This window comes from Carcharhinus amblyrhynchos, chromosome 2 (assembly GCF_965287045.1).
Source record: "Carcharhinus amblyrhynchos chromosome 2, sCarAmb.v2.hapA, whole genome shotgun sequence".
NCBI lineage: Eukaryota > Metazoa > Chordata > Chondrichthyes > Carcharhiniformes > Carcharhinidae > Carcharhinus > Carcharhinus amblyrhynchos.
In genome coordinates, this window is record NC_137325.1 from 58754609 (window position 1) to 58781301 (window position 26693).

General features: G+C 38.2%; 2 protein-coding genes and 1 pseudogene across 4 annotated transcripts in view; 2 read left to right on the top strand and 1 right to left on the bottom strand.

Annotated features, from left to right (window-relative positions):
* The window catches only part of LOC145354789 (sodium bicarbonate cotransporter 3-like), a 174517-nt gene extending 163348 nt beyond the window's left edge, over window positions 1–11169 (top strand). For all 3 annotated transcript variants that reach the window (XM_080206274.1, XM_080206292.1, XM_080206283.1), the window contains 3 exons: window positions 4529–4629; window positions 6827–6937; window positions 9119–11169. In XM_080206274.1, coding sequence (XP_080062400.1) covers window positions 4529–4629; window positions 6827–6937; window positions 9119–9200 — 294 coding nt within the window. In that variant the 3' untranslated portion in view covers window positions 9201–11169. The remainder of the gene's footprint in view (window positions 1–4528; window positions 4630–6826; window positions 6938–9118) is intronic.
* Window positions 11170–19821: 8652 nt separating this feature from the next.
* Window positions 19822–26693, top strand: part of nek10 (NIMA-related kinase 10) — a 265380-nt gene continuing 258508 nt past the window's right edge. Inside the window, exon 1 of the mRNA XM_080206316.1 lies at window positions 19822–19904. The gene's annotated coding sequence lies outside the window, so the exon portion shown is untranslated. The remainder of the gene's footprint in view (window positions 19905–26693) is intronic.
* LOC145361858 (5S ribosomal RNA) lies at window positions 20445–20553 on the bottom strand (annotated as a pseudogene).

The window sequence follows — 26693 nt, forward strand, 5'->3', positions numbered from 1 at the left end:
TTTTGAATCTAAATGCAGCAATTTCCCGGGATTACTTTTAAGTCGTGAAGAATTTGCGCGTCTTTAACTTAATTTTAATCTCTGTATATAAAATTCCTACCAGAGGCCTAAAATAAAATCTGTGTTCTTCATTCATTAATGTTAACAAATCACTTGGTTTGAACTGCAGCCCTTCAGTAGTTTTTTGCAGTAATCTCTGCAAAGTTGATTTTATTTAAATTCAGTGCTACAGAAAGCTGTGCAGTGCCTTTTCTGTCTTTGAAAGATAAGTAGCTTATCATTGTCATGATGACAGCTGGCTCATTTTTAACAGTTTTCTAAATTCTATTACAATTGTTTGTCAAATCCTTACATAGAACAAACCACTGATTTCTATTTAACATATACTTGTAATTTTTTGAAAATTTGTGAAGCTTTGTGGTTTTCAAATTTGTTCAGCAGTTTGTTTACAATGACAATTTTGTACAAATACATTTTGGTTCATATAGGGTTATGATTATTTAATATATATTGGTTCAATTATAGTACATACACTCATGTCAAAGTTTTGCTCAAGCCCAACAGTGCAGCATGCTGCATTATACAATGATGCGTCATTCAAATCTGACATTAAATTAACCCTGCCTGCTCACATAAAAAGCACTATTCAAAAAAAGAACAATGCATTTTCCCTGATGCCCCTGTCAACATCTGTCAGTTGATCAAATCCACCAAGGACTGATTAACTGATCACTCTCTTCCTGTAGTGACATTTGCTGCGTACAACTTAGCTGCTTTGTTTACTGCCTAACACTGTTGAGGATGTGATTGATGCTATATGTATGAGGGTTGTTTTATTTCTTTTATTTCATTCTTCTACAGAAATTTTGATTTGATTTATTATTGTCATTTGTATTAACACAATTTTCTCTTTTAAAAAGCAGTTAGATAGTTACATGGGTAAGATTGGTATAGAGGGATATGGGCCAAAAGCAGGCAATTGGGACCAGCTCAGCCATTGCCATGGACAAGTTGGGCCGAGGGGCTTGTTTCCATGATGTAATCCTCTATAACATACAGTGAAAGGTATTGTTTCTTGTGCGCTATAAGACATTCATAGAGAAGGAAACGAGGGAGTGCAGAACATAGTGTTACAGTCGTAGCAAGGGTGTAGAAAAAGATCAACTTAATGCAGGGTAAGTCCATTCAAAAGTCAGCAGGAAAGAAGCTGTTTTTGGTTTGGTTGGTATGTAGTCTTAGACTTTTATATCTTTTTCCTGGCGGAAGAAGGTGGAAGAGAGAATATTTGGGGTGCATAGGGTCCATAATTACGCTGGCCGCTTTGCTGAGGCAGTGGCAAGTGTAGACAGTCAGTGGATGAGAGGCTGTTTGCATGATGGATTGGGCTACATTCGCGACCTTTTATAGTTCCTTGCGGTCTTGGAACAGGAGTTGTACCAAGCTATAATATAGCCAGAAATAATGCTTTCTTTGGTGCATCTGTAAAAGTTGATAAGAGTCGTAGTTGACATGCCAAATTTCCTTAGTCTTCTGAGAAAGTAGAGGTGTTGGTGGGCTAATTTATTCCATTAGCAGGTGAAAAATCAAGTATTTTTTAAATGTTTTTATTTGCACAGACTGGTTGATAAAGCACCATAATAAAATCTCATTCCAGACTGACAGTTTTATCCAGGTGTGCCTGTTGTTTTAGATGGATCTGTTCATTGAGGGAATTCTTAAGGGACAGATCATATAAATGCCATTAAAAGAATTTTCCAGACTAAACTCTAAATGCAGCTGCATGTATTGAAATAAACGTAATTTAATAGCCTGTAGAACTAACAGGTCAGCAACTATCCAACGCTTCACTTTTTACCTTCCTCTTAAATGCTACACCTCTTGGCTTTATCTTTTCTACTCACCTCACAGGGGTAAAAGAAGGAATGATTTGATTCTTAGAGCTGCATCCATTTGATTTATTTACAGAATGACACATTTCAGCTAATCAAAAATAGCATTGAAAGGAATAAAAAAGGAATACTTCATTCAATATTTGTGTAAATCCTCTGCTCACAAATGGGTTGTTTATATTCATGGTACTCATGATCGAGATTAACATTTTTGCTTTAGCACAAGTGGCAATTCCTTTAATTAAGGAAAATAAGATGGTTTGGGCTGAAGATATTACATAGGAAATGTGGCACAGACATGCATCATTTTGGCCCAACCAGTCCATGCTGGCACTAAGCTCCACTTAAGCCTTCTTTTTTTCATCTAAATCTATTGTTGTAACACTATTCCCTTCTCCCTTATGTACTTGTCTAGCTTGAACGTATTTATGCTATTCCCTTCATGCACTTACAATGGTAGCGAGTTCCACATTCTCACAACTCTGGGTAAAGAAGTGTCTCCTGAATTCTCTTGTAGAATTTTTGGTGATACTCTGATGTTTCCTTTGAGCTCTTCCCTACAAATAGAATCATTTGTATCCACTCTATAAAAAAAGTTTCATACTTTTAAACATCCCTATTAGGTCACCCATCAACCTTCTGTTTTCAGTAGAAAAGAAACCTAGTCTCTTTGTCCTTTCCTGATATGTATACCAACATATTTCTAGTATCATTTTCTGTCCCTTTCCAGTGCCTCTATATTCTTTTCATAACTTCATAACAGAGCTGCATGTAGTACTTTTAAGTGCGATATCCTTGGGGATGTGACAGTTCTGTTGTGAAGGAACGCCATTTGAGCAGGGCTGAAGAGTTCTGGTTTTATCCCAATTATTGCCCCACTTATTCTCGCATTACATTTCAATACAGTCTAGATTTTTCACATTAGCTGCAGTTTTTATCTGAATGAATAGTACTGAGTTTTACAGAATCAAATGTATGCTTTCTATGGTCAATGTATTAGCATAGCTTCAACTGTAGATTTGAAGGGATGAAGGAAAAACATTAGCAGAAATTGAAAAAGCAAAATTTAAAAGGAAGGGTGTGATTGAAATGTCTAAAAAATGAACAATTTGAAATTATAAGGGTAGATGGAGTGGCGGGGGGCATTGGATGTTGTGTATATGGATTGAGGGTTGGTCTATTTGAAACATGAAATTCCTAAAGGTTTTGATAGTGTAACTATTATGAGGACAGTTGCCCTGGCAGAGGAATACTGAGCTAGAGATCTCAAAGTAAAACAATTTAGGAATATGATCAGAAATATCTGCACTTAAACCACTGTGGATTTTTGGAATTCTCTACACCAGAGGGCTGTAAATGTTTAGTTGTTGAATGTATTCAAGTCCAAGATGGATAGACTTCTGGATATGAAGAGAATTGATAAATATGAGGATAGTGTGACAAGATGAAACTGAGGTAGAAGATAACCTTCATCATGAATGGTGGAGCTGGCTTGAATGGTGGAATGGTTTTGTCCTGCCCCTATGTTCTTGTACCACAAAAAGGACAGAGCGTCACTGGAATAGAATTTTTGTCCATTTTCTATTCCCAGGGCATAGAGGAATTCCAGATTTTCAACTAATGATGCATGGAAGTGATTTAAAAATTTCTTTCACCAAGAAAAGCAATTTTGAGTAACTGCCTGAAATGCATATTATTTATTAGTTCAAATCTCTCATAGACTGTCAACTGGGTCATGTGGATCTGTCTTCGTTTCAAACTTACCGTAGGGGTTTTTCTTACCTATGTTTGGGTTGGAGTGCTCACTTTTCCGCAGTTGCACTGATTTAATTTTTAAATCAACAGACCATTGTTGGCTGATTCCAGTCTTCATTCACATGCTTCTGTGCATGTGCCTATTTATGCCAATATATTTATATATTGCACACATGTGCACACAGACCCCTTTAATCATACTTTGTTTGATGTTTAAAGTTTCCTTTGAGATTCTGTTTTCCTTGAGTCAGTATCACTTTATGAAACTGCATTTTTGATTTATCCCAGTTTGTTGACTTAGTTAATTTGGCTGGCACGCACGCACGCACACCCCTCATTAAAGAAAATTTGCTGCTTCATATTCTCAGCATCCTAAAGTGCTTTACAGATATATTATTTTTGAGGTACAGTTATGTAGGCAAATGCAATAGCCAACTTGTGCACTTCAGTGTGTTAATAATTATAGTTATATAGTGTTGAGTTTCCAATAGCATTTATGCATTCATTTATTGAACTATTTTTGGGGTGTTACATTCTCTAAGAATTTTCAGGCTGTTCAATAATCATTTCAGCTCTGGCACGTAAAATTTAACTGCTTTAGGAATAACAAAAGTGACACAGTTCCTCCTTCCTTAATGTTTTCCATTTTGAGCTCCTTTCCTGATTAATGCAGCTTCAGCAAATCCAGGTATTTGCCTTTTGAATATGTCCTCAATAAAATATGACTGTGTATTGATACTTGCAAGAATAAGAGATCAGAACTGCAAAAGTTTAAAAAAGGTACATTTTCAAAAAATGCTTTGTTTTTGCTATAATGTCATTTTGTAATGACCCCTTGAAAGTATGGCATCCAATATATAACTTTACTTTATAATCCGTTATAGGAAGCTCAAAGAATGCTTGAAGTCGCAGAAAGCGGGACAGTGCAGCTTCCTTTAGAGGGTGGCAACATTCTGAAGATTCCTGTGAAAAGTATTAAGTACAGGTACAGTATGATATTCATGGAGTGGATGGAAATGAAAAGAGTTCTAAATTCATGCTCATACTGAGAAGAAACAGAAGCTTGCTCGTTGCATTCACATGGCTAAATGTGAAAAATATTTTCCACCTTCTTGCATTGCTAATCTGCCCCTCAAAATTGTTGTAAAGTCATATAATTATAAATGTGCAACTTTTTCATTTTTTTGGGAAGTAGTAAATTTTTTAAAATCCTCATGGTCATAAAACCTGATAATTCTAAAAAATTGTGCGTTACTTCAGCTGAGAGTTCTTGTTACGTATTTTCAGCCCTGCTGATTGTTCCTGTCCCGTTTCTTTTTGCTTGCATTGCCTAGTACAATCTATGATTAAATGTACAGCTTTTACAGTATACAGTATATGTACAAAAATCCCTATCCATATTTCCTACTTCAAATTTGATAACCACTGAAGAAATATTGCAAAAATGGGACAGAAGATCAACAAACAATACAGACTTTGTCTTATTTTCCAAACAAGCCAAATTCTGAGCAATGTTGGGACAATTATCTTTACTGCCTGTCCCCCTGTGTCCTGTCCTCAGCTTCTGGTACATCTGAAGATATTCCTGGACAACTCAAGAAATTCCACCAAATATGTCATTCTTAAGAAACATGGAGCATATAAAAAAGGAGTAGAAGCAGGCCATTCATCCCATCAAACCTGCTCCCCTTTCAACATGATCATGAAATCTCAAACGCCAGTGTCCTGCGCTCTCCTCATACCCCTTGATGTCTTTAGTGTTTAGAAATCTATCTCTTTCTCAAGTACATTCAGTGATGTGGCCTCCATAGCTCTATGTGGCAGAGAATTCTACAAGTTCACCACCATCTAAATGAAGATATTTCTCCTTATCTCAGTCCTACTGCATGTTCTGAGACCGTGACCCCTTGCTCTGAAATCCTATCCCCAGCCAGCAAAAACATTCCTGCATCCAGTCTGTCTAGCCCTGTCAGGACTTTGTTTCAATGAGAGCCCTCTCATTCTTCTAAACTCTAGTGAGTATAGGCCTAGTCAACTAAATCTGCCCTCATATGACAACTCTGTCATCCTAGGAATTAGTCTGCTGAACCATCGCTGCACTCCTTCTACTGCAAACACATCTTTTCTTGGGTAAGGAGACCAAAACTGCTCATAATATCCATGTGGTCTGACCAAGACGCTGTCCAGCTGCAGTAAAATTTCCTTGCTCCTGTACTTAAATCATTTCCAGTGAAGACGGACACTGTATTTGCGTTCATAACTGCTTGCTGCAAAAGGTCCTGCAGAAACTAAATATGTGGTATTTTACAGTGCCACAAAAGATTTGAGTAGTGATTGACCCCGGTGGGGTAAATTACTGTTTGATTCAATGACTGCCAACAAAATAGTAAGACCTATGCAAATCAACAATACTGAGTAGATGGATGCTGCACCTGATAAGATGTTAGGGGAGACCCTTACCTTGGGATTTGATAAGGCCAAAACTATGGGTTAAGAACATAAGAACATTGTTTTATTTAGAGCATTTTTAATTGTTTTCAAGTATTGTGAATCGTCTTGGCTGCCCTATAGAAGTTGTCACAGCTGTCAAAATGTTAGCACGGTTTTCGGAGCAGGTTGTTGGACTTGGATTGGGTTGAAGCCTATCTGCTCTTGGACTGCCTCCCCTCAGATGAATAGCATATTTGAAGCTACTTCACCGATGCATGCCTGATGAACTGAATTGGGTCATTTTTGAGACAGCTACTGCAACTGTGCTCCAGCATGAAATTCTTTCAGGAAATTGGGGTGGATTGCACAAATATTTTTGTTGTTTGTAGTATTGACCATGTTAGGTATAAGTTTAGTATTGTTTAAATAACTGGTGGCAATAGCATAACAGTATTGCTTTTTGATGCAAAAGAGGTTCGACTTGACATTTCTAAAAGATAGGTGATAAATAAATTAAACTAATCTTTTCGTGGTACATGTGCTGTGCATTAAGTGTAAAACCTTATAGCTTTATGTTGTTTTATTGAAACAATTCTGAATGTACATGCAACAGTTATAAATCTTTGATAAACAGTACATATGCAGAATTATATAAATTGGGCAAGAGCTGAATGACAAAGTGAAGAGAAAAATGGGGCCTTAATGTTGGTGGCCCTGCTTGTACAAAGTACTAACATATGTTTGTCCTCTAGCCCAGATGATCCTTCGGTCGTAAACATATCTGATGAAATGGCCAAAACTGCTGTGTGGAAGGCTCTTGCTGTAAATGCTGAGAATGCAAAAGTTGTAAAACTTGAAGCAAGGTAGCTTTTGTTTGAGCTTAATTATTGGCCTGATGTCTAAATAGCATTCTGATACCAATACGTGTATGACAGTGTTGCTTCTTAGAGAACCGAGCACTTGCAGTAAAAGTTAAGTGTCTTACATTAATCACTATTAAAACTGCATTCTGTATTTTAATATACTCCACTTTCTTTCTGCATAGCACTCAAGTTAAAAATCCAGCTCTATTATTAGGCCACTAGCCTTAACTTACTAACTTTTCATGTTAAAAATTGAGCAAAGTTATAAAATATTTAATTAATTATAACAACTTTTTAACTGGTAAGAATTATTAGATATACTGTTTTCAGCAAACACCATTTTTAGACGAATCATTTTCTTGGATCATCTCTGTGCAATAGAATGGCATCTCCCACAGTATCTCTGGCATTAATTTAGAGAATATATTTTACTAACACTGTTTTATAAATATACAAACACTACATTTAATACTATCACATGATTAAGAATTGCTTCATGCATACCAGAGAAAAATATTTGCTTATGAGTAACATATATGTCCAGCTTAAACTTCTAAAAACGTTACTTTGTAATGATGCAGAAATGACATTGTGACTCCAATATTTCATGTACAGTTGATGAACTGATGCACAAGGCATTTTTTGTTTTGAATATCTAATACTACACAAGGATTGGGGGGGGGGCGCAGCAAATAATGGAAAAGTTAATATTTAAATGAAAGCAAATCAATTTTTTTTGCTAAACTGCTACTGAGATCATAAAGACTTCTAAATTGTTAGGTACAAAAATCCCTATCTATATTTCCTACTTCAAATTTGATAACCACTGAAGATATATTTTCAGTACTTAGAAGTATATGACACTTAGCAATTTCTGAGCTCAAAACAGGTGATTAATTTATGAACAAGGACATATTTTCAGAGCAGACAACATGCAGAATAAATTAGGGTATCTAGACCGATGTGTTAATGTGGGAAAAGAATGGGGAGTGTGTAAAACACACCACCAACTCATTACTATCAGAATTAGGAGCTAGGAGTAGACAATTCAGCACCTTGAGCCTACTCCACCATTCAAAAATATCACAGCTGATCTCATCGCAGCATCATTTCTACCTTCCTACCCACCCCCCATAACCCTTCATCCCACTACTAATTAAAAACCTATCTACTCAAACTTATTTAGTGTTCTGGCATCCTCTGCACTCAGGTAGACAATTCCACAAATTCATGAACCTTTGAGTGAGATAATTCCATGTTATTTTTGTTTTAAATCTACCACTCCGTCACCCAAAACTATGGTCTCTTGTTCTAGAATGCCCAACAAGGGGAAATATCCACTCTGTCTACTCCGTCAATCCATTTTAGATTTTTATATACGTCGATTAGATCTCCTCTTTCCTAAACTCTACGAGTATAGACCTAAACATCTTAACTTCTCTTAAGGCAAGTCCTTCATCTCTGGAATCAATCTAGTGACCCTTCTCTGAACCACCTTTAGTGCATTTATATCCTTCCTCAAGTAAGGGGACCAAAACGGTGCACAGTACTTTAGATGTTGTCTCACCAATGTCCTATATCGTTGCAGTAGCACTTCCCTACTTTTATACTTTATCCCTTCTCCCTGCTTGATATGTGTTTCAAGCGGGATGTTTTTAAGGATACTGGATGTTAAGCGTTTAGAAGTATAGTTACTGGAAAAACATAAAAAGAACCTGTTAAACAATACACCAATTTATTTACTGTTCAGTCGTATGATAGTTGCTTTTAAAAGTAAAATTTTCTAGAGTTGATATTTGATTATTTTCAATACACCTTTCTTTGGCTCAGTATTACAGATGGATACTCATGCTTATAGTTGTGAAAGAGAAAGATGAATAACTAGATGAAACTTGATATGTATTTCAAAAATAATTATATTTATTGACTTAAATTGTACATGAATTATTGATGAAATTCAAGTTAGAAAAATAGAACCATAAGTCTCAAAATTAAATACAACTTGTGCATTAAAATGTGTGCAATATTCAAATTTAGAGAGGTTGAGCTGATTGTTAAGTTTCTGTCTTTTTCTTCTTATTTACTGGTTGACAGTGTTTGGCTGTACACACATTAATATTTAGATTACCAAAGCAGAAATGCAGCAAAGCATTTTCCTTTCTCCTTGTTTCAAATTTGCAGTCCTGAATGTACAACGGATATCCAAGTGAATATTGAAGAAGTGCCCCCAAGAAATGTCCTTGATGCTGAAACCTCTGTGTGAAACATACTACATCCTTATCAATCAAAAAAGACTTCTCTTTATGAAAGCTACTACTTGAGCCGCAATTGAACCTCTGGATCCTTTGCAGGAAATGGAGACCTGTTGCTGGATCTAATCAGTGTCTCAATCAGATTGAAACTTTTCTGACCAAGGTTGTTTAACCCTTGTACTATTCTACATTCATTGCAATGCCAGCTACAGTTTCAATCTTCTCATCTACAGACTCAATAATTTTCAATCTACAATTTTGGCATAGGGTTATGAAGAGTAACAAAGCAATAATCTTGTACCCCAAGTTTTAAGAAAATCTGCTTCCCAGCATTTGATTTGCTTGCTGGTAAATGTCAGAAAATGATGTACTCATCGAAAACTGGAAAGTAGTACACAATGAACATGGGTACATTGTCTATACAAAAAAGTAAAAATATGTTGCTTATTGATATTCATCATAATCCTATTGAAATGCGTAACAGTGAATAAGATTTTCAACCAAATCCTCATAGATCTATCTCTTCATTTGTCAATCCCAAAATTTTGATGCTACTGTGTAACATTGAGGTAGCATGTGGTAACAAGTGTTTTGAAAGGATGTGATGCAAGAGCAAGTATGTAAATTAGTATTATACCTGAGAGGTGCGCATTTCTTGATTACACTGGTCTGTTGCTGTTATTTTATTTACAGAATGGTGTATCAGTTTTGCAATACTGATTTGAGACTATCTGCATCTGAACTGTTTACATTTAACTTTATTCAACATGATATACTGTAGGCTTTATTTAGCATTGCAGTGTGTTATATGTTTTATTTATTTATATTTACTCAAATTTACTCAAATTGCCATGCTATATGGAATATAAAAAAAATTTGGCTAATTTTATAAAGATTGTTGTAGTAATTTTGTCTTTGTACTTTAGATACATAGAGTAACCACTTTCTATGGGCACTTCTGTAGTTCTAGTATTAGATCAGTAACTCTAGAGCCATCTCAGGAATCAGGATCTTCCCACTGATCCATATTGCCATTCGTTAACACAGTTTGCGAAGTTGTTTTGTCTTCTAGATGAAACTTAAAATTTCGTTTGACCAGCCATTTACTTTTAAGTGGGACAAGTTCATTTATCTTTAATCTAAAACACAATGCCAATGCAACATAGAATTGCATTCATCATTTGCATTCAATCATTGCAAAATAATCACCAAACAGATAGCCAAAACACAAATGGTAATATTGTGAAAGGTTTGATTTGTATCCTAATACTGGTTATATAGTTACGCATATAGCAAGTTCTGTGGATACATTCAGCAGTAAATCCATTTTCTGCTATTTTATTAAATGTACAGATTGTAATCACTGTAATTGAATAATGGCGTTTGCATAATATAACAAGGGATGTGAATTATAGAAACTTATTTTAATCGAGTGTCAGTTGGTGAACTGAAGTTTTCTATTTAATTTTTTAGGTTACTCTAAAGAATAGTATTGTGTTGATACTGTTGACTGTTAGATGCTAAATACAGTATGAGATTTTAACAGTTTGAGAAACTGGTTTCTGGCAGGGACAGTTTAGTCCCATTTGTTTTTTTTTCTTTTAAATCTGCAGTTGATGGTAATTTTATGTCTTCCTATGTTCTGCTTATTTAATCACAGAACAAATAAAATCCCTAGTATTCATCAATTTTCATAAAATTGTCTAAGTTGAGATAATTATGGTTAAAGTTTTTATGACTATTTCTAAAGTACAGTAGTGATTTCATTTATTTTTGTAAAGAGACCCAAAACAATGTAAAAATGTTATAGTAACCCATTGTCTTAGTTTAAATGATGATATATGTGCATAACCCAGATTTTGTTTTGTTTTCTTTAAGGACAATGTCCTGTTTTGAGTTGAACATTAGAGGAAAATAACTATTTTTTGTAATGTCATAATCTGTTAATGAAAGCAATAAAGTCTCTTATTGTATTAAAAATGATGTATGTTATTTATAAACATTTACTCAGAGACAGAATAAGTGAAGGACCTAAAAGCAGTGACCTGCAACACTGTAATGATGACTTTATGAATAACGTTGCTCTTGAATTTTCAATATTTTTATTATACCTATTTCGACATCTCAAACTAAAATTTTAAACACAAGCCTGGATTTTCATTGCCAGGGTTTGAGGGGAATCTATACTGGTATATTAATTCTTCACCTGGTAACTTGATATCAGATAAGCTTAAATAAAGGGCTTCCTGTAAATCCCACTGACTGACTTCCCACTCTGAAGAGGTGGAAATGACAAAGTAGAAGGCAAGGTTGAGTTTAAGGAGCATTCCCTCATCTGAAAGGGAGGATCTGCAGAAATGCAAACCTAATCTTCCTAGCTGGTACGGAGGAGTATTCTTGCTACCCAGTGTTTACAAAGGAAAGAAATACACTTTGCTCTTGCATTCTTTTTGTCAGTGGAATTCCTTTCTGTCCAGATTGGCCAGTTTAAGAACCTGCAGCAACTTCTCTTTTTGGGTCTGAGTTAGAACTGCATTCAAATTCAGGTGGTATCATTTGGAACAAAACACAAAAATGCAAATGTGAAGAACTTCACTGGGTTTGGCCACCTGTAAAAAGTCTGACAACACCAGGTTTAAGTCCAACCGATTTATTTGATAGTAAACTCACTAGCTTTCAAGGGGTTTCCCTCTCCTTCAGGTGAATGGAGAGTTCTGGCCTCAGACAGAGCATATAAAGCACAGACAGTTTACAGATTACTGATTAGAATGCGAATCTTTACACCTAACCTGCTGTTCAAGTCCTAAAGTGACTGACAATGTGAGTGGCAGGAGCACTGCCCCCAGTCCAACGCTGGCATATCCACATTTGGCCACCTGGTCATGAGAGCAGGTTAAATATTACAAATGGTAGCCAAATTATTGGGACAGTGCAACTGCATGTGAATTATATTCAATCAATCAATTTCCACAAAATGGGTAGAATCAAAATTATCTTCACTATATCAGTAACTTTATTTTCAAATTCTTGGATTAACTTTTTACTGGTTTACTACAATAGGACCTTGCATGAATTTAAAAAAATCATCTGTCTATGCTACCTGGTAATTGTTACAGGTGTTAACTTTGATATCATTACACTTTGATATCTTTGTTTTCTTATTAAGAAATAATTTCTATTTTCCTTTTCCCTACTCTGCAGTGAGTACAGTTGAAAATTTAAAATGTCGTTTAAAGAAAACAAGGTAAGATGCTTAGTACCATCCCTAGACTTCAAAAGAAAATAATATAAATCATTGTTGGGTGGTGTGCCTAGCCATTATTTGACCAAAATTTATTGACAATCAAATGATGCACATAGTGCCAGATCATTGACAGAAACATTCCAGAATTAGTCTGACTGTTTCAGGAGGGGTAAGGATTAGGTGAAAATTTCAAGAGATTGTAACAGATGTGTGGAGAGTTCTTTCTGCTGTTAACAAAGAACAAGATCCATTCCATTCATTTTAACATTGTTACATTTCAATTAATTCTGTCGAATAATTTATCCAAAGGATGTGAGAATTCCTACTGTCTCATAGCCAGGCCACTCCCAGAGATTTAAAAAATCAAGGACAATGGAATTAGAGGAGTGATAGCAAATTGGGTTAAAAATTGATTAAGAGAAATAGTAATAGTGAAGGACAGTTTGTCACAGTAGTTCAAAATGGGTAGTGTTGCCTTTCGTATTCCGTGTTGGGGATTACTTCATCAGTTGAATATATGACTAGAGGAAGTGGTATCAAATAAGAAATATATGTCATTCTTAGACCAAATGAAGCTGTAAAAGATGGGGAATGGGCTAAAAGATGGCAGAAGGAATTCAATAAGTGTGAGATGATGCATTTTTATTTAAAAATAAGCCGTGTATGGAAACATATGCTGTACTATGAAAGAGCAGAATGATTGAGTGCACAGGTTCACAGCACTTCATGTTGATAAGACTTGTAATAAAAAAGGAATTGAAGATTTTCATATAACAGGAATAGAATATAAAAGTCAAAATAATGATGAGCATCATTAAACAATAAGTTATCTAATGGGATTGTATGCATTATCGAGTCCCATACTGTAGGAAGAATATTGAGGCTTTAGAGAGAGTATAAAACACATGATGACTGGTTATAAGGGCACACAAAGGAAAGCTTTGCTTTTTTTTAAAAAAAAGGAAGGAATGATGTGCTCAAATTACTAAAATTGTTAAAAGGTTGTGATAGGATAGATGGAAGCAAGCTATTTCCTTTTCCTGAGAATCTAGAATGAGGAATCATTGATACAAGATTAACTTAAGAGATTTAGAGCAGTTGGCAAGAGAAGCTACTTCATGATTAGTTATGAAGCTGGACTGTACTTTGTTGTATGTTGATGTAGAAATTATGTCAATGTTTAAGTTTAGATATAGCTCAATAAGTTGGAAAAGATATAGGAACAGGGTGGATAAATGTATTTGGAATTATTTGCTCCCAGTGGATAATAACCAATATGGATTATGGGACTGAAAAGGATATTTCCATGTTTACCTTCTGTGTATATATGACCAGAACTTTGAACTGATAGTTCCAGTGAATTGGTAGGACCTGTCGCAGGTTAGGAGCTTGTTAGAATCTATGGCATATTTTGCCATGGCTCTATAACTTGGTACTAGCATTCTGTTTTTGGGTTTCCTGATTAATCAGAGGCAGGCAGGATGATGTTTGCTCAATTTGTTGAAAAATGTATAATTAAAGGGATCCAAACGAGGGTCATATTAGCTAAACTGGACATGGGCAGAAACCATGGGAATGAAGAGGAGACCTGTTTCTCTTGCCTGAAGGTCTGCTGCAGAATAGAAAGTCTGCAATGAGGAGATGTTTGATAAGGATGAGGGGCCTGCCTCAAAATCAAGCCAGCATATACAGGTGGGGGGAAAATCCTATATCTTAACTGTCATGTTTTACTAATTTTCTAGAATCGTTCAAAGCAAAGTGGAAATTGGGGATTCTGTAGATTTAGTATATCTTGACTTCCAGAAAGCATTTGATAAGGTGTGGCACAAAAGGTTAATTCACAAGGTAAGATCTGATGTGGTTAGGAGTAATTTATTAGCTTGGATAGAGGTTTGGCTAGCTAACAGAATGATGTGGAGATGCCAGTGTTGGATGGGGTAAACACGGTAAGAAGTTTCACAACACCAGGTTAAAGTCCAACAGCTTTATTTGGTAGCACAAGCCACAAGCTTTTGGAGCACTGCCCCTTCGACAAGTGAGTGGGATTTCAGAATTGATTCCAGAAATGAGGGGTTTGTCTTATAAAGAGAGATTGAGCAGTTTAGACCTATACTCTGAGTTTAGAAAAATGAGGGGAGATTTAGTGGAGGTATGTAAGATGCTGAAGGGGATTGACAAGATAGGTGGAGAAAGGATATTTCTTCTTGTGGGGCAATCTAGAATAAGAGGTCATAGTTTTAGAATAAAGGATAGCAGATTTAAAACAGATGAAGAGAAATCACTTCTCTCAATGTATTGTGAATCTGTGGCCAGAATGCTGGGACATTGAGTAATTTAAGGAGGAGATAGATTTTTAATGAGTGGTGGATTGAAGAGTCATGGAGAAGGGGCGGGAGAGTAAAGATGAGATTAGTATTCAATGGCAGAGCAGGCTTGAGGGGATGAATTGCCTACTCCTGCTTCTAGTCCTTATGGAGGAGAACTAGTGGATGTAATTTATTTAGACTTTCAGACGGCTTTTGACAAGCTCTCACGTAACAGATTAGTTTGTAAAATTGAAGCACGTGAGATTGCAGGTAATGTCTTGAGATGGATGGAAAGCTGGCTAGCTGATGAGAAGCAAAGAGTTGGCATAAATGGGTCTTTTTCTGATTGTCAGACAGTGACTGGTGGGGCTCCGCAGGAATCTGTGCTTGGACCCCAAATTTCGACATACATTTAGTTACCTCTTCTAAATCATTAATATATTATCTTCAAATTTGCAGATGATATAAAATTGGGTGGAAGGACAAGCTGTGCGGAGGATGCAGAGATGCTCTAGCATGATTTGGATAGCTGAGTGTGTGGGCATACACAGTAAGAAGTCTCTCAATACCAGGTTAAAGACCAACAGGTTTATTTGGTAGCAAAAGCCACTAGCTTTCAGAGCGCTTGCTGCTCCTTCATCAGGTGAGTGGGAGTCCTGTTCACAAATAGGGCATATAAAGACACAGACTCAATTTACAAAATAATTTGGTTAGAATGGCGTCTTTACAGGTAATCAAGTCTCAAAGGCACAGATAATGTGAGTGGAAAGAGCGTTAAGCACAGGTTAAAGGGATGTGTAGTGTTTCCGGACTATTTGCATCTGAGACAATACACATCTCTTTAACCTGTGCTTAACACTCTATCCACTCACATTATCTGTACCTTTCAGACTTGATTACCTGTAAAGACTCGCATTCCAACCAAATTATTTTGTAAATTGAGTTTGTGTCTTTATATGCTCTGTTTGTGAATAGAACTCCCACTCACCTAATGAAGGAGCAGCAAGCACTCCGAAAGCTAATGGCTTTTGCTACCAAATAAACTTGTTGGACTTTAACCTGGTGTTGTGAGACTTCTTATTGTGTTTACCCCAGTCCAATGTCAACATCTCCATATCATGTGTGGGCATATGCCTGGCTGATGTAGTGTAGTGCGTATACATGTGAGGTTATCTGCTTTGGTAGCAATAATTTCATGAATGTGTGTAAATTGAGAGATGGATACTCAGCAAGATCTTATTGTCCTCGTGCATCTGTCCCTGAAAGTAGATATGAAGGTACAGCAGGCAGTAAAGAAGGCAAATGGTGAGACGATTTGAGTATCAGAAGGGATGTTTTACTAAAATTGTGTAGGGTGTTGGTGAGACCACACCACAATTATTGTGTGCAGTTTTGGTGTCCTTGTATGCAGAAGGATACCCTTGCTATAGAGGGAGTACAGCGAAGGTTTACCAGGCTGATTCCTGGGATGGCAGGTCTCATATGAGGAGAGAATAAGTCGGTTAGGATTATGTTCACTGGGGTTTTGAAGAGTGAGAGATGAGGTGAGGAGAAATTTCTTCACCCAGAGGGTGATGCACGTGTAGAATTCACAATCATAGAAAGTAGTTGAGGCCAAAACATCTGATTTCAAGAAGAAATTAGATATAGCTCTTGGGGCTAAAGGAATCAAGGGATATTGGGGGGAAGGGGTGATCAGAATATTGAATTTGGTGATCAGCCATGATCAAAACGAATGGCGGAGCAGGCGCGATGGCCAAATGGCCTATTCATGCTTCTAGTTTCTATGTTTCTGTTATTAAATAAAGCAGACATGCATGGATGAGGTCAAGGGAGTGAATTCATTGACAACATTTCAGGTAAGCACAGTAAGAAATCTCTCAACACCAGGTTAAAGTCCAATAGGTTTATTTGGTAGCACAAGCTTTCGGAGTGTCACCCCTTCAGCTGAGTCACTCCTTCACCTGAAGAAGGAGTGACACTCTGAAAGCTTGTGCTACCAAATAAACGTGTTGGACTTTAACCTGATGTTGTAAGACTCTTTACTTTGCATACCCCAGTCCAATGCCAGCATCTCCACAACATTTCAGGTACCAAGTCCTACACTCTGATTTTCCCAGCGTTTTCCTGAACAGCAGCTCCATTTATTCTTTGCTCCCCAGGCACCACACTATCTGATTAACCAACATTAGTCATCATCTTTATCTTTGTCCCATCTCACCCATGTCTCAGTCACCTTGCCTTATAATCACACAATGCATTGTTTTAAATTTGACTTTGTTTTCTCTCCTTGCAGAAGAGAGTATATATCTTTGGGGAACTGTAAGTTATAAGATATAGGAGCAGAATTAGGCCATTCAGCTCATCAAGTCTGCTCTGCCATTTGATCATGGCTGATATGCTCCTCATCCCTATTTTTCTTTTCCCTCCCCCCCCCCCCCCATAATCCTTCAACCCAATACCAATAAAAAAAATGTTTAACTCAAATTTACTCACTGTCCCTGCATCCACTGCACTTTGGGGTAGCAAATTCCACAGATTCACAACCCTTTGGGAAAAGTAGTTTCTCAATTCTGTTTTAAATTTGCTACCCCTTATCCTAAGACTATGACCTCTTGTCTTAGAATGCCCCACCAGCCGAAGCATCTGCTTCACGTCTACTTTATCCATACCTTTTATCATCTTGGATACCTCGATTTGATTTCCCCTCATTCTTCTAAACTGCAGAATATTGGCCTAAACTTCAATCTCTCATCATACAAGCCCGTCATCACTGGAATCAATCTTGTGAACCTCCTCTGACCTGCCTCCAATGCCCACAACATCTTTCCTCAAGTATGGGGACCAATACTGTACACAATACTCCAGGTGCCTTGTATAGTTGCAACAATACTTTCTTACCTTTTATATTTTATTTCATTTAGCTATAAATGCCAACATTCCATTCACTTTCTTTCTTATCTGCTGTACCTGCATGCTAATTTTGTGTGACTCATGAACGAGGACACACATCCCTCGGCACGGGGCACACCGAAGTCTCTCCCCTTTTAGTCATTTTCCCATTTTTGCGACCAAATTGCATGACCTCACACTTCTTAGCAGTACAGTGAATACACTTTGTTATAAGGTCTTTTCCAGGATACTGCACATAACAGTGATGACTTTCTTGAAAAGTCTGAGCCTCCTTGGGTATTGATGCTCATATATGTCGAGAAGACTGATCCTCTATCTGTATTGCTTCCTCGATGCTGAATCTTTAACCCCCTCCCCCACCCCTGCTGCGGAGTGGTGTTTGGCTTGAGGAGAAGATAGTTGGTATTGCTGCTGGTGTTGCTTCTGGTACAGTTGGTTCTGTCCCTCTCATGGAAAGAGGTGCAAGATCGGGTTGTTTAAGCTGCCTTATGCTGCAACGGAGACTGGCTGCAGGGAAGAGCAGATCGAGGTGAGTGAAATGCGAGACAGGTGAGTTGACTACCAAGAAGTAAGAGCACGCTGTCGGAAGAAGTGCAGTACCAGTCTCAAAGAAGGCCGTTCTTCAATTTCACTGTTCAAAAACTTTCCAGACCATCACTTTCACTAAAGAAGCACTCTAAGCTGTGAATTCGCCTGGATAACTCTGGCATGTTTGTTGACAGCCAGAGAAATAGTTGCTTTAAATTCATAATGTTTAATTTATTATCGATATGTACAATTTATCTGTTAGATCCGAAGGGATTCCGAACTCGCCTACAAAACTTTGCTGTTAACAACGAACAAGCTAATGTTAGAATCCCGAACCAACTTCACTTTGAGGAGATGTAACTCAAGCATTCGAACTTGCCTGCCTGCTTATGGCAGTTAAGTTTTCGCTATAAATGTCCAACAAGAAGCCAACCGCAGCTTTTCTTCTTTATTGAAAACTAATGATTAGTGTTATAAGGTTATATAGAAAACTGCCCGGTTATACTTCTGGTTCTCACGGGATGAGGTGTTAGTTTTCATGCCGCACAGAATAAAGCAGGGTCAAGAAGGCGACTTAACTCGTGTTCATCAATGAGACATATCTATGCTTGAATTGAGACACGCGTCTGAAATTATGGGCATTCAAGAGTAGCAAGTCGTATAGTGTACCGTAATCCAAGCTTTGGTGTAACAAAATAAATGCCATATTGCTTGATAATTGGCATTTAACAACTTTCAACACGCAGCAGGATGCATTGGGGATGGGTATTAAATAGTAAAGTCCACAGTAGGCAAACCAAGCAAATGTTACGATCTGTGATATGATTGAAAATTGTTGAAATGACATTGAAGCCTTCCCCCTCTCCGGATAGGTTTTTGAAAGGAAAAACCACAAGTTCAATGAAATTGGATTCATTAGAAGAATATAAATGTCACAGCTGACCTTGACATCATCTCGGTAGCCACTACTATCAGTACTAAGTGCAAAGCATATAAAGAATATGGTCTAAGAATTAAGCAATTGCGCTGACATAACCAATGTATGTCTATTCGTGACGGAATGTTGCTACGTTGCCTGTGGATGTCAGTAGTTGAAGAAATGTGTATGGGTATATTCTGGACTTTTAAGTCTAGGAGTACTTACATGGATGAAAGGGTGGATTGGATGATGGGTTTGTTGGAAGTGCCAACTGGCAAGGCAGCCCACAAACAGATTGACATTGCCTGATTTAGGATTGTAGGGGTGGGTGGGGAGATAGAGGTGCTGTTGAGAAAGGGGTGAACACAGTAAGAAGTCTCATAACACCAGACTTTAACCTGGTGTTGTGAGACTTCTTACAGTGTTTACCCCAGTCCAACACCGGCATCTCCACATCGAGAAAGGGGTTAAGCAGGGTGAGGGTTTCCTATTGTCGGTGCGATTGTTTTCACTTGGTGTTTCCCTGAGCTGGCCGCCGGCGCCCCTCAGGTGGTTGTTAGGGTTGAGCCTGGTTTCCACGGCAACACGCGCTGGCGGCGTCGCCCCCTCACCATGGAGTTGGCCACGCGGCAATGTCGAGGCCACTGGTTGGGTGAACGGCGCTGGCTCCCTGAGTATGCGGCGCTCTGATTGGCGTGTGAAGAGGTGCTGCTGGTGTCTAAGGGCTGGTGGCCTGGGACTGCGAGGGGAATGGCAGAGGGCAAGGGAGACACTCTGAATCATCCGCTCACACAATGAGAAGCCGGTAAGTAAGAGAGGAACCGAGTGACAGTCAGGCCCGAGGCGCCGTCAGCCTCTCCTCTCTGAACTAAATGCACTGCTTCCCAGACACAATTCAGAGATTATAACAGGCCGGGGGTAGTAAATTGTCCAACTTCCTCCCAGCTCTGTCATTCGATCTGCTTGTCACCCTTAACAAGCCCACTCACCTTAAGGTGTTCTGCTCAACTACTGGTTCGCTTCTCACGCACGTCCACTGAAACCCCCTCAACCTTTCTGCTCTCACTGAGCCTATAATCGCTAACCGTGTATAACGCTATTAAAACACCACAAAGTGTAGGTTGATCAATGTACATAGTTTCATTAAGAACTTTGGACTTGTATTGAAATATATGTAACGTTCTTAGACTGAACACAGCATAAATTTGGATCCCAGGGAGAATGTAAATGTGGTCGCATTTTATGTTACACTGATCGGAAATATTTATGTAATGTTTTTTCAGATTATGTATGAATACAGTATATATAAAAAAACGCGTTGCGGGCAGCCTCTGCTGGCAGCAAAAGCCTACTGCACCTGGTATTCCCAGGCGGTCTCCGATCCAAGTACTAACCAAGCCTGAGTCTGCTTAGCTTCCGAGATCGGGCGTTTTCAGACTAGTATGGCCGTAGGCATTTGCCACTCTGATTTCTGGCCAATTCAGTCTGACAGCTCAGCCGCTCTCAGATACCGAGAAGTGGTTTTCTTTGGGTCAGAGGAGGGAGGGCGGGAAACACTGATGTTAGGGCAGCTGAGCGACAGAGACTTACAGGGGCATGTTGTTCAGAAGTTCAAGTATGGTAGAGAGGAAAGGAGTTTAGAGAAATGGCAGATATAAACATTTAGCCATCAGAAAGTATCGGGTTGGGTTTTACCCTTCCCCCCCCCATCCCAACACTTGCTCTGCTGCAATTAATGCTGGGAGCGGTTCCTCATTTTCAGGAAGAAAAAAACTTTTGAAAAAAGGATTCAAGAAGGGCAAAAAAAAGCATAGGTAAGATACAAGGGAATCCAAACATTTTGTTATTTCTGTACAATGCACGATCACACTGAAAGAATGGTGGAACTAATTAGAGACAATTATAGAAACTTCTGTGGAGGACAGAGGACATGAATTGGGGATGGCGTTAAAGTAGCTGAGGAAGAGGAAAAATATTCAACAAGTGAAATACCAATAAACAGTTACTTAACGGTGTTACTCAATATAACAAATGCACTGGTCCAAGGATTCCTCATAGAAGCTAGGGTGGAGAAGCTCTGACCACAATCTTCCAGTCCTCCTTGTGTTATGAGAGTCATGCCAGAGAACTGGTGGAATGCAAATGTTACACTTGCTCAAAAAAAGGAGGGATAAGTTTGTTACACTGATTGGCATGTAGTTTCTATGAGTGTTGGGAAAACTATTGGAGTCTTTGTCATGGACAAAATTATTTGTCAATCAAGAGGCATGGGCTAATAAGTGACAACAGACAGATTTGTGAAAGACAAGATGTGTTCCGAACCTATTTGAGTCACTTCAGAACAAATGAACATACATGGTGTATATGGGAATATTGAAAAGACTTTTAATAAAATATTGCACAACACATTTATTCAGAAAATAAAAACACATTGTATTAAAGTTTTGGTAGTAACTTGGATACATAATTAGGGTAGGTGATGGATAGTAAAGCTTACCTTGATTGAGGACTTAGGCAGTGGAGTCCTCTAGGGGTTAGTATTAGGGCCATTATTTCTCTTGTTGCATATAAATATCTTAGATTTGGGTTCAGGGAATATACTTGAGAAGTTTGGGCAAAGCAAAGTCTGGTAATTTAATTAGTGAACAAGCAATATAAGACTTCAGGAGGACATAGACTAATGAAATTGACAAATAAATGGCAGAAGCATTTCTTTTTCTTCATTTCGTGGGATCTGGGTGTCACTGGCAAGGCCATCATTTGTTACCTATCTCTAATTGACCTTGAGCTAAGTGGCTTGCTGGGCCATTTCAGAGGCGGTTAAGAGCTAATCACTTTGCTGTGTGTCCGAAGCCACATATAGGCCAGACCGGGTAATTAATCACTTTGTTGGGGAAATGTTTAGGAGACAGTGGTTATTATGTTGTAAGGTTTGGGATGAAGATAGAAAAGAAAAATATGAAATTTAGAGTAGAAATGATTAACTATGGGAAAGCTGACTTCAGTGAGGCAAAAATGGACCTGGGCTGGGTAGACTGGAACAAAAGATTGGTGGGAAAAACTGTAGCTGAACAATGGGCTACCTTTGAAAAAAAACAGAGATGGTACAGACACTGTCAAGGTGTATTCCTTAAGAGGGAAAGGTAGGACTAACAAACCCAGAGCTCCCTGGATGAAAAAATGAGATAAAAATTAAGACAAGGGAGAAAAAGTATGCTAATGACAGGTGTCAGGTAGAAAATACAGTTGAGAACCAAGAGAAATACAGAAGGTTCAGGGAGTAGGTGAAAAAGCACATTCAGGAAGCAAAGAGGGATTATGAGAAAAGTCTGGCAAGCAAGATAAAAGATAATTTTGGTGTCTTCTATAGGTATATAAATAGTAAGAGGGAGAGTAGGGCTGATCAGAGACCCAAAAGGGAATTTTCTCATGGAGGCTGGAGACATGGCTGACATATCAAATTAATACTTTGCATCTTTCTTTATCAAGGAGGTAGATGCTACCCAAGGCATAGTGACAGACAAAGAAACTCTGCCCCTAGAACAGTTCAAAATTAATAAGGAAAAAGGGTTGACTGTGCTCATAGTTGACAAGGCACCAGGACCAGATGAGATGCATCCAAGGATGTTGAAGGAAGTGAAAATAGAAATTATAGGGGCAGTGACCATAATCTTCCAGTCTTCTGGACGCTCAGGCCAGAGGCCTGGAGAATTGTAAATATTAGGTCCTTGTTCAAAAAACGTTGTAAGCATAACCCTAGCAAATGCAGGGCAGCCAGTTTAACATCAATGATGGGCAAGTCTCTAGAAACAATTACCCAGGATAGAATTAGCAGTCACCTAGAAAACTATGAATCTATTAGGAAGAACCAACACGGATTTCTAAAGGGGAAATCATATTTGACTAACTTGCTTTTTTGAGGAGTTATTAGGAAGGGTGGATGTGGTTAATGCTATTGATGTGGTGTACATGGACTTTTAGAAGGCATTCAATACAGTGCCACGCAATACACTTATGAGAAAAGTTATAGCTTATGAAATAAAAGTTATGATAGCAACATTGGTACAAAATTGGCTGAATATTAGGAAGCAGAGAGCAATTGACAAGAGATATTTTTTAGGCTGGAGAAAGGTTTGTCATGGTGTTCCCAGAGGTTGGTATTGGTCTTCCTGATGATACTATTATTACATACTAATGATCTAGATCTTGGTATGCAGGGGCTGATTTTAAAGTTTGTGGATGACACAAAACTTGGAAGTATTGTAAGCTGTGAAGAGACAGTGTAGAACTTCAAAACAAGTTGGTGGAGTGGGCAGATAGGTGGCGGATGAAGTTCAATGCACAGAAGTGTGAAGTGATACATTTTGGTAGAAAGAACATGGACATACAATACAAAATAAGGGATAAAGGATGTGGGAGCAGAGAGACTTGGGTGTGTGTTTGCATAGGTCATTGAAAGTGGCAGGATAAGGGAAGAGAACAGTTAGTAAGGCATATTGTACTGTAGACTTTATTAATATGGGCATAGAATGCAAGAGCAAGGAGGTTATACTGAACTTATACAAGACATTAGTTGTATCTCAGCTGGAATACTGCTTATGGTTCTGGGTGCCACACTATTGAAAGCATGTGAACATGTTGGAGATAGTACAGAAGAAGTCTACAAGAATGGTTCCAGAAATGAGAAACTTCAGTTGTAAGGATAGATTGGAGAGGTTGGTACTGTTCTTTTTGAAGAGGAGAAGGCTAAGAGGAGATCTGATGAGGATGCTCAAAATCATGAGGGCTGGACGGAGTATATAGGGAGAAACTGTCCCCATTTGTAAAAGGATCAAGAATGACGGTGCAGATTTAAAGTGATTTGCAAAAAAACAAATGTGATGTGACATAAAACATATTCATACAAGTGGTTCAGGCTTGAAAATATGGTGGAGAAAACATTAATCACGGCATTAAAGAGGGCATTAGATAATTGGTTGAATAGAAACAATGTACAGGGGAGTGGTATTAAGTCATAATGCTTGTTTAAAGATCCGGTGCAAACAAATAGCTGCCTCTTGAGCAGTAACGATTCTATGATTTTAGAGTCCCATGTAGGCCAGACCAGGTAAGAATGGCAAATTTTTTTCCCCAAAATGTTCCATAAAATGAACTAGGATAGGTTTTTCAACAATTGGTGCTAGTTGTCATGTTCCCCATTACTGAGAACAGTTTTACATTCCAGATTTATTAAGTTAATTTAAAATCCACTAGTTGCTGTAGTGAGATTTGAAACCATGTCCCCAGAACATTAGCCTGTGCTTCTGGTTTATTACTCAAATGATATTGCCACTCACCAGCATCTCTCCAATAATGTTTGGAGTGATGAATTTCAGCAGTAACAATGCACATTGTAATCTATGTGGATGCAAGAGCAGAGGGACTTGGAGCAGAGGTGTGCATATTTACAAACTTTTGGAGATAGCAAGTCGATAAGCAGGTTAAAAGCATACAAGGTACTCAGCTTTGTAAATAAGGGAATTTAGTACGAAAGTTTTAAGGTTTTACAAGTCATTGCCTTGGTTGGAGAATTGTGTACAGTTCTGTGCACAATAGCTCAGGAAGGATGTCAAAGGCATAGCAAAAGTTTTGAAAAGAGTGAAACCAAACGAGCAGATGCACTGAGCTAAATGACAGAAGAGAAGCATTAAATAACAATGGGATTGGTTGACTTGTGGAAGGCTGTAGAAGGATCAAAGAAGAAAAAAGAGCAAAATGCTCCTCAGATAAATCTTAATTAAGTCTGAAGATATAAACATACAGTCTTGCAGTTAAGTGTTCTGCTGAGTATGTTAAGAGAGAAAGACAGAATGGAATAAAATAGGAGAGTTAACATTTCAGGTTGGTAACCTTTCATGTCACTTTTAGTTCTTTTACCAATTATCTTAAATCTGTGTCCCTGTTTGTCATTCCATCTGCTGTTAGAAACTGTTTCTCCTTACTCTATTAAAACCATTTATGATTTTGAATACTTCAAATTTCCTCTTCAGCTTCTCCTGTGTGTCTGCATAAGTTCCTGGAACCATTCTATTCTGTCTCTTCGGTATCTTTTCACAGAATCTCAGACTTGTTGCATCACAGAGGCAGGCTATTCTTCCCAATGTGGCCTTTCTCCAAATGAGCAATTCAGCGAGTGTCATTCGCTGCCTTCATCCCATAACCGTGCACATTGTTCCTTTTCTAATAAGTCTAATTCCCTTTTGAATGCCTTGACTGAATGTGCCTCTACTGCACTCTCAGGCAGTGCATTCCAGACATTAACCACTCACTGTGTAAAAAAGATTTTCCTTGTTGCTTTTGCTTCTCCCGATTATTTTAAATCCATACCCTCAGTCTCAATCCTTTCATTAGTGGGATCAGTTTTTCTCTATCTACTCTGTTCTGATACCTCATGATTTTGAAGACCTCTAACAAATCTCCTCTCAGCCTTATCTTCTCCAAAGAAAACAGTTCTAACTTCTCCAGTTTACCTTTATAACCGAAGTTCCTCATCCCTGGAACCATTCTCATGAATCTTTTCTGCAGTCTCTTCAGTGCTTTCACTTCTTTCCTAAAGTGTGGTACCCAGAACACAGTCACGGGCATTCAGCCTCTGATCTTCAGGTAAGTGTTGTCCAAAGTAGCCTGCACGACACATGACAACGCAGAATCACTGAACAGAGACTGATAGCCAAATTCCACACACATGAGGATGGCCTCAGCCAGGATCTTGGGTTCATGTCACACTATGTGTAACCCTCACGACTTGCCTGGGCTTGCAAAACTTCACTAACTGTCCTGGCTGGAGACAATACACACCTCTTTAACTTGTGCTTAACCCTCTCTCCACTCACATTGTCTGTACCTTTAAGACTTGATTACCTATAAAGACTCGCATTCCAACCATTATCTTGTAAATTGAGTCTGTGTCTATATATGCCATGTTTGTGAACACAACTCCTCACTCACCAGGAGAAGGAGCGACACTCCAAAAACTTGAGCTACCAAATAAATCTGTTGGACTTTAACCTCGCGTTGTGAGACTTTTTATTGTGCTTACCCCAGCCCAACGCAAGCATCTCCACATCACAGAACTCAATGCAGTACTGCAGCTGAGGCCAAACTAGTATCTTATACAAGTTCAACCTACTTCCTTGTTCTTGTACGCTATGCCTCTGTTAATTAGCCGAGGATACTTTATGCTTCATTAGCTGCTTCCTTAATCTGTCCTGCAGCTCCAATGACTCGTATACATATAGACCCAGGTCCTCTGCTCCTACATGCCATTCAGAGTGGTACCTTTTAGCTTATATTGCCTGTAAATACCTATGGAAGTTTTTGAAAAATTTATCACCTTCTGTAGTGATAGACGGTGATACCAATAGTGCTATCAAGCAGAACTTCCTCAGCAACAGCCCGCTCATTGATGCTCAGTTTGGGTTCTGCCAGGGACCTTTAGCTTCAGATTTCATTACAGCTTTTGTTCAAATATGGACAAAAGAGCTGAATTCCAGTGGTGAAGTGAGAATGGCTGTCCTTTTCACCCTTTCTAAAACGAATTACACAAAATTAAATA